General features: G+C 37.0%; 1 protein-coding gene and 1 pseudogene across 1 annotated transcript in view; both read right to left on the bottom strand.

Annotated features, from left to right (window-relative positions):
• LOC149028979 (myosin-2-like) overlaps positions 1 to 16,195 on the bottom strand; it is a 50,840-nt gene that overhangs the window by 14,288 nt on the left and 20,357 nt on the right. The window contains exons 20-22 of the mRNA XM_089139875.1: positions 3,421 to 3,550; positions 2,999 to 3,136; positions 2,740 to 2,855 (exon numbers count right to left, since the gene is read on the bottom strand). Coding sequence (XP_088996001.1) covers positions 2,740 to 2,855; positions 2,999 to 3,136; positions 3,421 to 3,550 — 384 coding nt within the window. The remainder of the gene's footprint in view (positions 1 to 2,739; positions 2,856 to 2,998; positions 3,137 to 3,420; positions 3,551 to 16,195) is intronic.
• LOC149028980 (uncharacterized) lies at positions 321 to 2,134 on the bottom strand (annotated as a pseudogene).

Below are 16,195 nucleotides of genomic sequence, written 5' to 3'. Positions count from 1 at the left end.
CAATCACTTGAATGTTACCATTCATAGCATAAACCTATACTATTTCCTTTTTAATAATGTTAAAATAAAAAAATTTAAAAAAAAATGGATATGGCATGTTAGTTGCCAAACTTACTATTCTCAATTACCTTATCACAAGTTTCATAACATGAGTAAGATTAATTCCATGATAACCGTATGAAAATTTTATATTGCTTTCAAATAAACCAATATTAAGAGTTTTTTACATGTCATCCACTATAGTGGGGACCCACTATAATGGGGGTGAAACCCAGGGCTCCCCACTATAGTGGTTAAATTACATGTCACCCACTTTCAATATTACCAGTTACCACAATCAGGTTTTTTTACCTAGATTTTGTTAAGTAAAATGACCTTAATACCCTTTGGATAGTAAAATGACCTAATTACCCCACTAAATACCCTCCCATACCCAACACTTAGGTGGGTGAAGGGACTACCTTCACGCATCTTCTACCTATATGTCGTAGGAAATTGCCCACCTTCGCCGGAAACCACCACACCCCTACCGGAAATCTCTCTCTACTTATTGTCCCTTGCCAGAAATCTCTCCCTTCGTCATCACATAATCAAGCGCCCTGATACATAAATCGATTTCTTCTGTTTCATAATAATAATCATCAATCAACACCCTCCGCATTAAGAAAACAACATAGACAATCAGAAAAATTCTCCAACATTTCCCCCTTGTCCGAAGTCCTTGGATCCCTAGGCTAGTAAAGGGCAACCGCCTGTAATACCACATCAACACCATTCATCTAACCTAACCTCTTCTAGTTTGTAGTATTATTCTACAACAAAATAGCAAGAAGCTCCAAAGCATACCGTTTGTTGCCATCAAACCCTTGAACTTTAATTTTCCACAATAGCCACCACAACAACTTGGTCCTCTGCAGACGAGCTTAGCCACAGCTGGCTTCATTTCAATCATATTCTCCATAGTAGAAAGAGTGTTATAAATCGCAGTCATCTCATATGGGTCAGTCTCATTCAACTTCCCAAGATTCTGAATTAGCAATTCAAGAGCATTATTTTCAATTAAGAAATCAACTAAAATCCGAGCCGGTTCATCATTGTCTTCAAATACAACTTCATCGGTGAGGTCTTGTAGAAATCTAACCACATCGATGGCAATGTCAGTGTTATCATGACTAAGCAAACCCTAGAATCAATGGAACTATGTTGAAACTCACCAACTCCGGGTAAAGCTCAAGACCACAAGCAAGGACCATGAGCTTTTCAATCTCTCCGTGAAGTTCCACCTTCATAATCAGCATATCGCTCCGGTCGGTCAGGATACTTGAGTCAAGCTTTGAGGTTGTCATACAAGTGGCATTTTAAGGTAAGTACAATCTTTTTTAGGTTGAAGATCTAGGACTTCGACCAGAGTTCTGAGAGAGAGAGAGAGAGAGAGAGAGAGAGAGAGAGAGAGAGAGAGAGAGAGAGAGAGAGAGAGAGAGAGAGAGAGAGAGATTTCCAGCAAGGGACGGGGGGCAAAGAGATTTCCAGCAGAGGTGTGGTTAATTCTACCTAAGGGTTGGGTATGGGAGGGTATTAAATGGGGATAATATGGTCATTTTACTGCCCAAAGGGCATTAGCATCACTTTACTTATCACTTAACAAAATCTAGGTCAAAAACCTAACCGTGGGTAACTCATAATATTAAAAGTGGGTGACATGTAATTTTAACCACTATAGTGGGGAACCCCGAGTTTCACCCCTATTATAGTGGGTGACATGTAAAAAACTGCAATATTAATAAATTCCCCCATAATCCATCATTTTCAGTCATTCAACTGAATAATCTAGTTAGCAAAGATAATCGTTGAGTCTGACACATTTTCACCCCTTGATAACATCAAGGTGACAGAATTTGAACCTATGGCCCTCTGTACCCAAAACAAATGCGCTGACCAGACTGCGCTACACCTTGTCTCACCCCCCAATTGAAGCGAGTTCCTCCATTTGCTAGTTCCGCCAACGTATAGAGCTCTTGGACTCCTACCCTAGTTCAGGCGATTACCTCAGATAAAGTGCTCTTACCTTTCCATCTAGAAATACAAATCTATTACTACTTAACTTCTCTATGTTCAACAAGAAAAATGTAACCATGATGGCATTAAAAAAAGTCTTAACTCTATGAAATTATCTATTTTCTGTAGTTCCTCCATCGATATTCATTCTTCCAAAATAGCCATTCCCTAAATGGCTTTCATTGTTTTAATCAATTACCAAATGCAACTACTACCTTTTTTTCTTTGGTTTCATCATCGCCTTTTATACATACAAAACGGACTACATCTTTGTTGTGCTCTCCCTCATTATGCCAAATCTCTAAACATGCCCCTCATTTTAGATGCAATAGCGACTTGCTTACTTCCCTAGTAGTACATTCATAGCAATGAATCCTCACTTTTGGTTCACTCCCTTCTTGGCATGAAAAACTAATATTTTTCATCCAAAAAGAATCCCCCCTCTCCCTTATGATTCAAAAACCATCTCATGAGATTTTAGTTCTCCACAATTCAAGTACAAGCTAAACATTACTACTAGGTTTGTCATGATTCAATTTAAAAACAATCTTGTTAAGAAACGTCCAAAGATCCTCCTAGTGGATTTAAGTTGAGAACTCATAATATGACAAATTAATTCATTTTCATTCAAAAAAGCGACAGAAACATATCTTTACTTCAAACTAAATTAATGTGATGTTTCACCTTCATTTCTAAAATCTTGATGTCTGGCTTACTGTCAGCTCTTGAACTATCCAGTTTTAATCCTGCTGCATTCCGCATGTCATTAAAACGACGTCTAGCCAACCAACCACGGATGACTGCAGGAAAATAAAATAGCATGAATGAGAATTATACAGAAGAGAAGAGAACAAGCCATAGAAAGAACAGTAAATTAAAGAGTACAAAATATGAAATTGACCAGCCAAAAACTAATATACATAAACCAGCAACATAACAATACCAGATTGCAAACATATGACTGCATTCTGCTGATCATTAAGTGTTCTCTGAGCAATTTGATCTTTCACATGCTTCTGTGTGAGAGCATGCTTCTTTGTTAACAGCTGATAATGCCTTCTTGCATTTTCACCCCTGACAACTGCATGGGATCGTTGTTTCAATTAGACCAAAAACACTGAAGAATCCGTTAAACAAAATCGCACAAACAGTCACTAGATTGATGTCGAAAGAACAAAGCTAAAGCCCAGCTCCTTTGTAAAGAGAAAATCATACATAATTCTACAGTTATGGCACGTACAGAGTCTGTTGCCAAAGATACCAGACTATAGAATGTCAAAATGGCATGCAAAAAATGTGATCATAAACATCAAATGAACGTTTTCAGAAGGAACCATCAGAAACAGAAAGGCATAGGTGCATTACATGATTGCAGTGTGGTTATTCCTCTCTTGATATCATGGAAACAACAGCGGACCAAGTGACCGCGAAAACGTTTTTGAATACCAACAACGGCATCCAGTGATTGTTTTCTCTTATCTTCCAGTGCACCAATCTGAATAGCTCAAAACATTAGAAAATTAGACAGCCAGATGGAACAAATAACAATTCCACCCATCAAAAGAATTAAAAAGCCCATAACCCCCACCCCCCAAAAAGAAAATTACAATTGAAAAACAAAGAAAAAGTTATTTAACAATATGCACATGCTAAGGTCAACCATCATTGCAAACAAATAAAACAAGCAGACAGAGAAGAATTCCTTTGAATTTGTGATATGAATCAGAATCAGGGCCTAGATTAGCATCCCCATACCCTATGGCCCTCTAGTACCAGCAGGGGTATTTTGGTAATCTTGCTATATTTCAGTTGAGTCCACTTAGGTTTTAGTTGGGTCCAGTATGTTTGTATGACCCTAGATCTGCTTTTATTGAGTTTGAGTCATTAGTTGTTAAGTTATTGAAGAGTGTTTGTTAGGTCAGGGGTTCCTAAGTTGTAAGGAACTCCCCTAGTTTTTTTCTACTGCTTACAAGGATTCCATATCTACTCTTATTTTTCAATTTGAATCCTTCCAGAACGAGATATGAAAGAGTCTTGTGTAAGTATGAGTCATAAGTCCACGTAGGAGTTTTAGTTTGATTTGCTTTCTAAATTTGAGTCCTAGTGTGATTCTTTCTAAAGGCCATAAACAAGCCTCTCTATAATGTAATATTCAGTTTATGGTTAGTGAAATAAAGCTGAGATTGAAAAAGCAAGAGTGAGAGGTCATGGGTTCCCATAGAGAAAAGTTGTGGCAGCCATTGAATGATAAATTTTGCAGAACTTCGGCAATTCTAGCTTCCTTCTTGCTCTCCAAGGAAGTACAAGACCCCCCCCCCCAGCTTAACATTCCCCTCTCTTCCTCTCTAATCCACAGGCCCTACCCTATCCCCCTAACCCTAATTCTACCATTGCAGCCCCTCCCCGCCCCCATCGCAAGCTCCCAATCCCCTTCCCAAACCCTGCGGCATCACCCTAGAGCCCTCTCCACACCTAAATCCCTAACCTATCTCCTCCCTGCCCAGAAGAACATTCCCATCCCTTCCCCCATTCTTTTCTGCCTTCTTCTTCCTCTAAAGCTTGCGGTAATTCTGGATTTTCCAGAAATCACAAAACCAGAGTTGCAGCCCCCTTCCAAACCTTAGAGTTTCAAAACCCCTTGACCTAGACCCAACCCCTTTTGGACATAGACACCCTTCCTCATCCCATACCTTCAACCCTAGGCTTCAGCCTCCCTTTCCTCTCCAAATCCTACAAATTTCAGCAACTTATCTTCTACATTATAAACCCTAAACCCTAGAACTTTCAACTCCCTAATTCTCTTCAACCATTCACCCAAGCCCTAAGCCTTTCCAGAATTAACTTCACTCAAAACTAAGAGACACTCAACCCTAACCCTCCCCTCAATCCAAACCCTAGAAACCCCAGATTATCAAATAACCTAAATTTCCAAAACCCTAGCGTTTGAATTCCAGCCTGAAAAAAAAAATACAGCAAAGGAACAACATTAGAATTCAAAACCCTAGCTCCCAAACCCGAGCTGAATCTAGCCTTACCCCTTTCCCAACCCTAGAACCCCTTAATGAGCCCATTTTCTTCAACTGTAGGGTTTTACAAACCCCTAATTGGCTGCTAATTCACTTGAAGAAGATCTTGGGGGTGAACCTATTTCTAGGGCTTTTCTTCAATCAATAAACCTAGAATCCTGGTTCACATCAGTTCGATTCAAAATTAAGCAAACTACATTAATCCAACTATAAATGAAGCAACTACACATCTAGCCAAGGTTCAAAATTTTGGTTTTGAGTTTTGACCAGCCAAAAACCAAGTTACGGAACAGGTCAAAATCACTATCACTCCCCCCCCCGGCCCAACCCTCTTTTTTTTTTAAATATACACAAAACAAAACAAAAACAGCCTACTTGAGTCGGTGTTTTCAAGGCATAGAAATGTTTTAGCCTATTTTTTGACATTCTAAACACAATACATGAAATATGCACATTTAGAAAACAAAAGAAAAAAAGATACGAAATTGTAACTGTTGTTATTCCCTGAAGTTCACACGTTGAATGATCATGTACAATGTACATTTTCCAGATTATAATTACTATGCTCACAAACACTTAAAATACTAGAAAACCAAATTTTCATTTTTAACCAAATAAAAAATAAATTATACAACATCACTCAACTCCAAAGTGGAGTTTGAAGGTTCAAAGACTTTCCTAATAAGAAGCCAAATGTAGCTTGCAATGCCCAAAATGTTGAAGTTGCACAAAGCATGGTAGAAGATCTCGCTATCAAGCGAGATCTCACCACCTTGAAAAATCAAGATCTCAACCATCTCGGCAAGATCTCGGTTGAGATATACAATTTTTTGAGGTCAACTCGGTGGCCCATCTCGGTAGGTTTTAGGGTCCCAATTGGGTTGAAACTTTGTATTTAGCCTATTTAAGGCCTTTTGAACACATTGGTGGCCTTGGATTTGTCAGCAAACAACCCTAAGTATGATTTATAAGTCTACCCATAGTGTGAAACCAAAATGTTGTAGGATTAGGGAATGCAAGGTTATACAACATACAATATGGAACTTTTAAGGCATATAAATGAAAAGTAAGTATATCAAATGCATCAAGTAACCTAAATGTTATCAAAATTCCATCCATATGAGTATCACAATCTCAATTTTTAAGAATAGAATAATAAAATTATACAACCATTAGAAGTTCTATATAAGTCATTAAATCATAAGTTCATAAGACAAACAGAGAATGATTGATCTTCCTTCGAGTTGTAGATGTGCTAAGAGTAGTTGCAAGTGATAATCCAGCCAAAATCCACAAGAGTTTTTTTTTACATGAGCCCCCTCCATTTTCATGGGAAACAAACCGCACCCCCTCTAAAATCAAAACCTTGCAAATACCCCCTCCACCATTAATTCCGTTACTTAGGACTATTAAATAATTTTAATATGACCATATTACCCTCAAATATGGTAACGTTTGAACTTTTTATTTTCAAAAGTTTTTTGCATGAGCCCACTCCATTTTCATGGGAAACAAGGCGCACCCCCTCTAAAATAAAAAACCTTGCAAATACCCCCTCCACCGGAGGAACATTTGAGGAGAAGCAGTGCGTACCTCACTTGCATTTTCTTCTTCTCCTGCAACGTTTCTTCTCCTCAAGATGAGGTACACACTGCTTCTCCTCAAATGTTCCTTCGGTGGTAATCGTGGGCGTTGATTGGCAGTAGTAATGACAGATTACGAGGCATCGTGAATAACTGTTAAGAGTGAGGTCGTATGGCTTTGAAAATAAGAAGTTCAAATGTTACCATATTTGAGGGTAATATGGTCATATTAAAATTATTTAGCAGTCCTAAGTAACAGGGTTAACAGTGGAGGCTTGGAGGGGGTATTTGCAAGGTTTTTTTTATTTAAGAGGGGGTGCGCATTGTTTTGTATGAAAATGGAGGGGGCTCATGTTAAAAGCTCTTGAAAATGAAGTTCAAACATTATCATATTTGAGGGTAATATGGTCATTTTTAAATTATTTAATAGTCCTAAGTAACGGGGTTAATGGTGGAGGGGGTATTTGCAAGGTTTTGATTTTAGAGGGGGTGCGGTTTGTTTCCCATGAAAATGGAGGGGGCTCATGTAAAAAACTCAATCCACAAAAAAAAAGGCAAAAATTGAGAGTTCCAGCAAGATCCAGGGCAAGATATGACAAGATCTAGAGCGAGATATCCCAACTCTCTGCTCTCGACTTCCATCTCATCTTGCCTATTTGAAAAAACGAGTCATGAGATCTCCCATCATGGCACAAATAAATGTGGAATTTTGGGTTAAAACCACCCTCACTGTGATGGAACCACCGAAACTTCTGCTCTAGGTCAAAAGAAGCATGAAATTATAAAGTTTCCACTGAATGAACCCACATTTATATTAGGTTGAACAACCATCTTCAAGTGTTAAGGATCACGTGTTGGATGGTTGAGCCATCCCTTTTGGTTTTAGATATTGCTTATTTGGTTGGCTTCTATTACTTAGTTTCCAATTTAAATTTGTTTTAATTGTTTTGATGAGTTTGTCCAGTCCAGGCATGGACTTCAGAACATTAAGTGTTGTTTGAAAAATTTTGCCATGCTCTTTGGGGACAAAATTTTCTACAAAATTGCTAGTTTAATTTTGTTCTTTGTAGTAAAACTTTTGCTTTCCATAGTACTTCATCAAAAATCATGACCATGGGGCTAAATTTTGCGAAATTTCCATCATCTTGAGCCTGCCGAGACAAAACATTGTCCAAACGAAATTGAGTCAGTTGACTGAATTTCAACAAAGTTTCTGTATTATAGTGAAATGTCAAAAAGTTAATAATTTTCGTGAAATTTCAAGAATTTCAAGGGGTTGTAATTGTAAATAGCAATTGAGACTTGACTACTTCCCAAATATTTATCATTGCATTTTAATGAAAGTTTCAATATTTTCTTGTATATCCCATGGTTGTCAAGGCAGCAAGGCGACCAAAGCGATTGGGGCTCCGCCTAGACGATTAGGCAACAAAGCTGCACCTAGGCGACAATAAGGCGACCAAAGCGGCTAGGTCAAAATTTTTCAATACAACTACTTCTAAACTACTTTTCAATACAACTACTTTCTATAATAAGCTAAACAAATATTCAATAATCACATTCATCCAAAAAAAATCAAGCATTCACAAATCATAATTATGAAAAATTATTCAAAAAAAGAACATAAACATTAAGTTCATCTCATCAAACCATGGTTGTCAAAGCGTCTGCCTAGGCATTTACCGATTCATTGATTCTTGATGTTGAGTATGGCTTGTGCTTCACATTCAGTTGCCGATGGGCACAAGGTTCCTGCTCTATGTCACTTTGGGACTAGGAGTTCCTTTGCAGATTGGGCGTCAATTAAGCAGTTCAAAACAAAGCGGTTGAAAAACCGCTTTGTCGCCTAGGCGAACGCTTTGACAACCATGGTATATCCATGTTTAGATTTGTGAAAAGACATGATCTAGTTTGAGACCTAACTAATTTCTAATACTTGTTGTTTCATTTAAATGAAAGTTTCAATCTTTTCTTGTATATCCATGTTCATATTTGTGAAAATACATGATCTGGTTTCGTCCGCATATAGCTAAGCAAGTGCAAATTAAGAAGACCAATTTGTGCTAGGTTTTAACAAAAATAATGTTGCCAATGTGTTTATTGACCTCAAATTAGGTAGCACACCAAAAATCAGACCCAAAAATTCACCGAAACATGCACCAAAAGTATGATACAATGGCAAACCATGTTTCTCTGAAATTTCGGTCAATATTTCGGTATCTCGGTGTCTCGACCTAGGACAAGACGAAATTTCAAACTAGGGTCATGACATCTAGAAGACCCAGGTGTCTGCAGGAACTTGGAACCAAGGTGAAATCAACAAGATGTTCCAAGATATGTGCCTAAGTGCCCTAACACAACCAAGATGCCTAGATGCTTACAAACCACAAATAAAGATTCCAATGCCAGCCAAGGCTTCCTCCAGGAAAAAACCCAAATTTGGTTGAAAATGGTTGAAACTTGAAAACATATAGAAACCTGGTACGTTCTAGGGTAAAGCTGGACATTTGATGGGCTGGTCAAATCAGAATTATCCAAAACTACCAAAACATGGTGGGTTGAAACTGGTTCATATCATGGAAGCCAATCTTGGTCACAACCATTGATCTCAAGCAAGTTATCTGATTCTAACCAGTGGTTTTGACCAAGATACAGCTTGGTTCCCTAGAAATGAGATAAGTTAATCAAGTACTCTATAAATAATCTGGACCATATCCCAAGTTTCAACTATATTCGATGCTTTTGAACCCATAATTCATGGCTGGAAAGTGTCATTAATTCCACGGGCACTTATTTATGTTTGAGATCATTTAAGTAAATCCTTTCATATTTGTATTTTGTTTACTTTATAAGCAAGTGATTCCTTGTTGTAAGGCCTTGCCTTTCAACCACTTTTACACCTTTGAGCTGCCATCAAAACTTAAGCCATGTCTTGCCATAGACTTGTCACATGGACACAGGAAGGGATTGAACCTACATTTGCAGTAAACCTGGGTGATACAGAAGTTTTCACGATGGCAGATTATAGCTTCCAGACTTCCAGTAGCACCAGCCCTTCCACTACCATTGAACCAATGTTTCCTATCGTACATAGGTTTTAACAATTAAGTGAACCAGGTTGAAGATTACTTACAGAAAATTAATACAGTAGCTACAACAAGGGTAACAGCAAGTCCAAATGACCAAATTGACACTTGTTTCTCAGTCTTGTTTTAGATCTTCACGATAATTCAGGACAGAAGTAAAGCAAGAGAGAGAGAGAGAGATCGTGTGGAGTTCCACTCCAAGTATAGAAAGCATGGAGTTACATTGTTTTCAATTTGTAGGCTCAACTTTTCTTTGATTACGCCCAGAATATTGAAGATTTGAAATCTTAGTTCCGAGGCCAGTTTCAGCTAGACTCGAAATCGAAATATGGCCAAAATTTCGGCCATCTCAGCTGAAACCAGGAACTTTTTCCTGGAAATTTCAGTCCCCAGTTTTGGCCCTATTTTGGTTTTTTGAGGTGGATTTTGGCTTACACACTATTTAAAACATAATTAACCCAATGGAAGAGGTATTTTGCATAAAGAATCAAAGCAAAGTACTTATTCATATCCTACTAATTGAGAGACATGTGTGTCCATCCTGACAAATACAAAGAGTTGTAACTTGTAAGGAACTTACTTTAAATGTTACATACAATGTAGATCAACTGATGGTGTCTCACATAAGTTAGACTCAATGTCATCTATCAGGTATCAACACTTGTTTTTCAAAATACATTATATGAAAATTAATTTTTAAACCAACAAAATTAGAAGAAAAAAAAATACTAGGACTCCTCAAAAAAAAAAGTTAACAACATAAATTCATGACCATGCTCCTAAACAAAACATATATTGATTTGAAGAGAAATAAACACACTTTGACGCATCAACTATCAAGCAAGGAAAAAATTTCTGTCGAAACCTGCATTTCGACCCAGGAAAAGTGAGAGATTTCCAAGTTTCGACAGAATTTTCGGTTGAAACCAGTGATTTTTTTCCTAAAGTTTCGACCTTTAGTTTCGAGCTTTATATGCACTCAAAATGATTTGGATTCTTGCATCCTACCTATTTCAAGCATAATAAACACAATGGAACTACTAGTTTACCAAAAAAACCATTGAAAATTTAAGATTCGAGTACATAGTATATATAAGAAGAACCGAGAATATTACCAAGTACAAGTCTACCAAACAATTGAAATTAATTATTAGCAACAAAAAATTTGATTCAACACCATCACAACATAAATGAAGTAATGGTGTCTCACATTCATCCATTTGAAGCTCATATATGAGTGTGTATATGTGTATTCTAGGAATATGCATATTTTAAAAAATAATTTTTAATACACAAAAATAAAATAAAATAAAAGTAGCAATATGCAAAAATTAAATTTAACTTCACATAATCATAGATCAACACTCTTGACTAAACATACTTTAATTTGAAAGCAATCTAAGTTGATTTGAGCCATAAACAAAACAAAATTAAAAAATGGAGAACTTAGTTAACTCACCTGGATTCATTCCCAAAAACCCGACAATGGAGGTGCAAGAGTGGAGAAGGAATGAAAAGGAGTTGCTAAATGAGGTGAAATGGGGGTAGAATCCAAAAGAAATAAGAAAAATGTTGATTTAGGGTTGAAACATGAATGGTGGAACTACTGCTCAAAACTGTCAGAACCTGCGAAGATCAAAGCAGCTAGTTTTTATAACATATGATCTATGGTTTCGGTCAGTACGGAAATTCTGAGTCGTTTCGACGGAAATTTTGTACTATTTTGGTCAAAACGATAAATTTCAACTATGTTTTTTCAATTTTGTTACAATTTGAAAAAGTGCAGGAATTTCGAGCGAAATTTATTCCCTGCTATCAAGAAATCAAAATTTAGGAAGAATACATATGCCTAACTTCAAATGATGTATAATCCCAACAATCCACCAAAGTAGAGGTTTGTCAACAAAGAAGTGGAGGGATTTGAAGAATTGAAGGAGAAAGTGGGATTTCAAGCCAAACACTGAGTTTGAAAGTTGAGATGACCAACACCTAGCTGACGGTATCATGCTCAAAACATGGTAGAAATAAGCATGTGGTTCGACCATTTCAGTCAAAATTTTGACCAAAACAAGATGAAACCTGTTTTTTTTCCCTCACCATGCATTTCGTCTCGGTTTTCACAAAAACCAAGATCTTTGCAACACTTTGATGAAAGGGATATTTAAACCACGGTTATATTTCTGCTAAATTACTTGTTATGCCCTTTGTTGTTAGACATCAGTAGGGTGAACTATATATTCATTTAAGGGTGAACCCACAACAATCTAGGGTTGAGTACCATTTTCTGTATTGCTTAACTCAATTTGCAGCTAAATATGTCTTCATTTTGCTGCTTAGTTATCTTATTCACTTCCCACATTGCATCAAATAATGACACTCATATCCCAAGAAAATTATAAATATCCTAATTTAAGCAATCTAGGTCATCCAGACAACAAATATCAAAGATGACTCAGTCTCAGAAATAAGACACTTTTTCAGGTTCAGATTCTTGGTAACATGGTGGGAGATCTCGCGAGATCTCGGCGAGATCTCGCAAGATATCTCGTTTTTTTGGCTTGGCGAGACGAGATGGACAGCGAGAGCAGCGAGTTGGGATATCTCGCTCGAGATCTCGCCATATCTCGCCATATCTCGCTATATCTCGCCATATCTCGCCCTGGATCTCGCTGGAACTCTCAATTTTTACATTTTTTTGTGTATTTTGGTTGAATTTTCACTTGCAACTACTCTTAACACATCTACAACAAGGAAGATCAATCATTTTCTACTTGACTTATGAATTTATGATTTAATGACTTATATAGAACTTCTAATGTTGTATAATTATTTTTTTCTTGAAAATTGAGATTGTGATACTCATATGGATGGAATTTTATAACATTTAAGTTAGTTGATGCATTTGATATACTTGCTTTTCATTTATATGCCTTAAAGGTTCTATATTACAAGTTGTATAATGTTGCATTCCCTAATCCTACTACATTTCGGTTTCACACTATGGGTAGACTTAGAAATCATACATAGGGTTGTTTCTAACAAATCCAAGGCCACCAACGTGTTCAAAAGGCCTTAAATAAGCTAAATACCAAGTTTCAACCCAATTGGAACCCTAAAACCCACCGAGATGGGCCACCGAGTTGACGCCAAAAAGTTGTATATCTCGACCAAGATCTCACCGAGATGGTCGAGATCTCTCTTTTTCAAGGTGGCGAGATCTCTCTCGAGAGCGAGATCTTCTACCATGCTTGGTAACATAAACCCCAATTCAACGTCCTCTAGAGCTGCCCTTGTCTAACTTTTCTATAACCTGTGGTTGCATGTATTAGAAATTCTAGGAATTTTGGTCCACTTTAATTGTGACATTCTAATAGGCCCCAGGATCATCCCATATGGCAGAGAGAGAGGATTACGGTTGATTAGCGGTTATAAATAGGGGTAAGATGTGAAGAGAGGTTAGGGAAGATTTTATGAGAGTGGTTTTGGGAAGCAGTGTGTTATGGGGGTGATTGGCGCCATTGTAACCAGTTTATCTTCATCAATTATTCTTGCATATTATCTTAGTAATTCAATATTAGTATTTCTGATATTCGATCATCGAGTTTCTATCACATTGTATTGTTGTTTCATCTCAGTTTTGGTCTAGACCGAAAATTTTCATAAAATTTGGTCATTTTGGCTGAAATCGGGTAGGGTGTGCTTAACACAGGAATTTAAAGCTATTAGAAAATAAACTTTAGTGAACCAAAACAGTGCAGCAACAAGAAGAACTGAGAAGAATAAAGAAGAAGAATTGATAGGAATCACACAAGCGTGTGATTCTAGCTTAGTCTTCCTAGAATCGCAACCTCTTATTTATAGATATCAATAGTCTAGATTACAACTTGAGACGCAAGTCATCTTGCCCTCTAAAAAGGAAATAAAAAGTACAACTTATTGATAGAATTTTCTAGTCTTCTAACTCCTAGAATCTATCCAAAATAAAAAGTACTGAAAAAAGAAAGTTCTAAAATTAATAACTAACAGAAAATAGAAACTATGCTTTTTAGAAACTCTCAAAACTTGAGTAGAAAGATTCCTACATTAGAAATAGAAAGTAGAGTAGCATCACTGGCATAGTACTGTTCACGTGAACAGTAAAACAGCCCAACACTTGAGTATACTTCAACACTCCCCCTCAAGCTGGATGTACACCAGAAAACTCCAGCTTGCACAATAAGAATAAACTTGAAAGGTAGCACCAATCTTGAATCATGTAGCAATAGCAGACGTCGATAAATACTAAGAGAACTTCGCCCAGGAGATAATCAACACCAACAAAAAAAACTTTTAACTCTTCATGTTGAACAAACCACCAATAATGAGAACAATCTACAGCATTTGAATAAAATTCATAAGTATAGCAGCATCAAAGGCACTATCCAATAATGCCAATAGTAGGGAGGAATCTCCCCACTGATTCTTCAAAATTGTAGCTTCAATGTTCATATAAGCACCTTGCAAGAAGGCAAGTAGTAGGTAAAGTATGGGTAAGTAAAAAAGCAATATTGGTTACTGTAGACCAAGTAGGTAGGTAAAGGTAGCATTGGTAACTGTGGACCAAGTAGGTAGAAAAAGGCAGTATTGGTTACTCTGGATCAAGTAAATAGGTAAAAGGCAATATAGGTTATTGGGGACCAAGTAGGTAAGGTAGTATAGGTTACTACGGACCAAACAAGTAAAAGGTAGTACAGGTTACCACAGACCACTAACCACAAGTAGGTAGGTAAAGGTATTGTTGTAAAATACCATATTGGGAGGACAAAGATCTTCACAAATAATATCCTTTAGCACACCTTGAGTAGATATAGAATAAGGTACCATTCTCCCCCTCATGTGTAGCATTACACGTGGACAATTAATGACAACCAATATCCAGTATAAAAATATCCCAAGCAACAATTTCCAATGAGACATTTATGGTAGATATAATCTTGATTCGTCTAGCAAGTGTAAATCCAAAGAATAACTTCCAAACTCTCCCCATGGTAGATTAAGATAATAGTAACATTGTAATAAAATAGAATTTTCCAATGAGTTATTTGTAGATATAGGACAAGGATGGCAAATCTATAGATAAAATGAAGTTAAAGTCGAGATGGCAGATCTGTAATTTTCAGAAGCATGGACGTTGGAACAAAAAGGTACTATGAGGGAAAGGGCTAGTGTTGGAAACAAAATAAATTAAGGGATGAAAAAAAATTGAAGAGAATCAAAAATAAACTTGGTAACCTAGTCTAATGATCCCAATTATAAAAATAAGTCATGCAAAGATGCAGTGGAAGCCATGCCATACGGTGCAAAGGATTCAAACTAGAGCCAATAACATGAAAGATTCAAAGAAATCAATATTGAAGCAGCTTAGAAACAGAAATTAGAATTAGGAACGGAACACGGAAACAAATTCAAGAACAGAATTAGAAAACAAAACTGGAATGAACCAACATTGAACCCAAAAAAAAAAAAACTACACTAGAATAGGAACCAAAAACTGCTTGAAATAGCTAGGATGCTTTAGGGCTAGCCATGACAGCAGGTAACTTATGGGGGATAATATCATGGCTAGGATGCTTGAGGGTTAGCCATGACAGCAGTAATAAACAGATGTATTGGTAGATGAGTAAACCAAACAAGGACTCTTGAACAGCCAAGTAGCCAAGGGAACAAAAGTAGCAACAGTAGATGAATAAGCTTCAAATAACTAAAGTATATTGAGTCAGAATAATAGCACCTAGCAGCAGAATTCAAAGTGAAGCAGAAACCTCAACAGTGAAGTTGTGATCCATAGAAAAGCATGCTTGTTGACAGAAAATAAAGTGGGCTTCAAGGTCTTTCATCAAGTAGTAGATCTCAATGCAGGTATAAGTCTTAAAGCAGCGTAAATTTTGGATTCCAGTGTCGCAGCATAGTACATATCCGGACCTTGAAACCATTAATAGAGTAGGGAATCAGGCCTTCTTAAAGAAACACTTCTTCACACCATCACGTGGCTGATTCAGAGCTAAAAAAAATAGTGCAGCAAAGAAGGTTCTCAAAACTTAGACTGTAGTTCCAACAGAAGATAAGACTTTCACCACAAACAGGAAAATCTTTGAAACGACTCTCAAACCAGCATGTGAAAAGGAGCAACCCAGGAATTAGATTAATGCTCTAATACCATGTTAGAAAACAAACTTTAACGGACCAAAACAGTGCAGCAACAAGAATAACTGAGAAGAAGAAAGAAGAAGAATTGATAGGAATCACAAAAACGTGCTATTCTAGCTTAGCACACCTAGAATCGCAGCCTCTTATCTATAGATATCAATAGTCTAGATTACAATTTGACAAGCAAACCATCTTGCCCTCTAAAAAAATGAAATAAAGAGTACAACTTATTGACAGAAGTTTCTAGTCTTCTAACTCC

The sequence above is a fragment of the Hakea prostrata genome, chromosome 1 (assembly GCF_041222555.1).
Source record: "Hakea prostrata isolate BN-2017 chromosome 1, UWA_Hpros_2, whole genome shotgun sequence".
Taxonomy (NCBI): Eukaryota; Viridiplantae; Streptophyta; class Magnoliopsida; order Proteales; family Proteaceae; genus Hakea; species Hakea prostrata.
The sequence above is the reverse complement of the archived record's forward strand: the minus strand, read 5'-3'. Positions and strand labels throughout refer to the sequence as shown.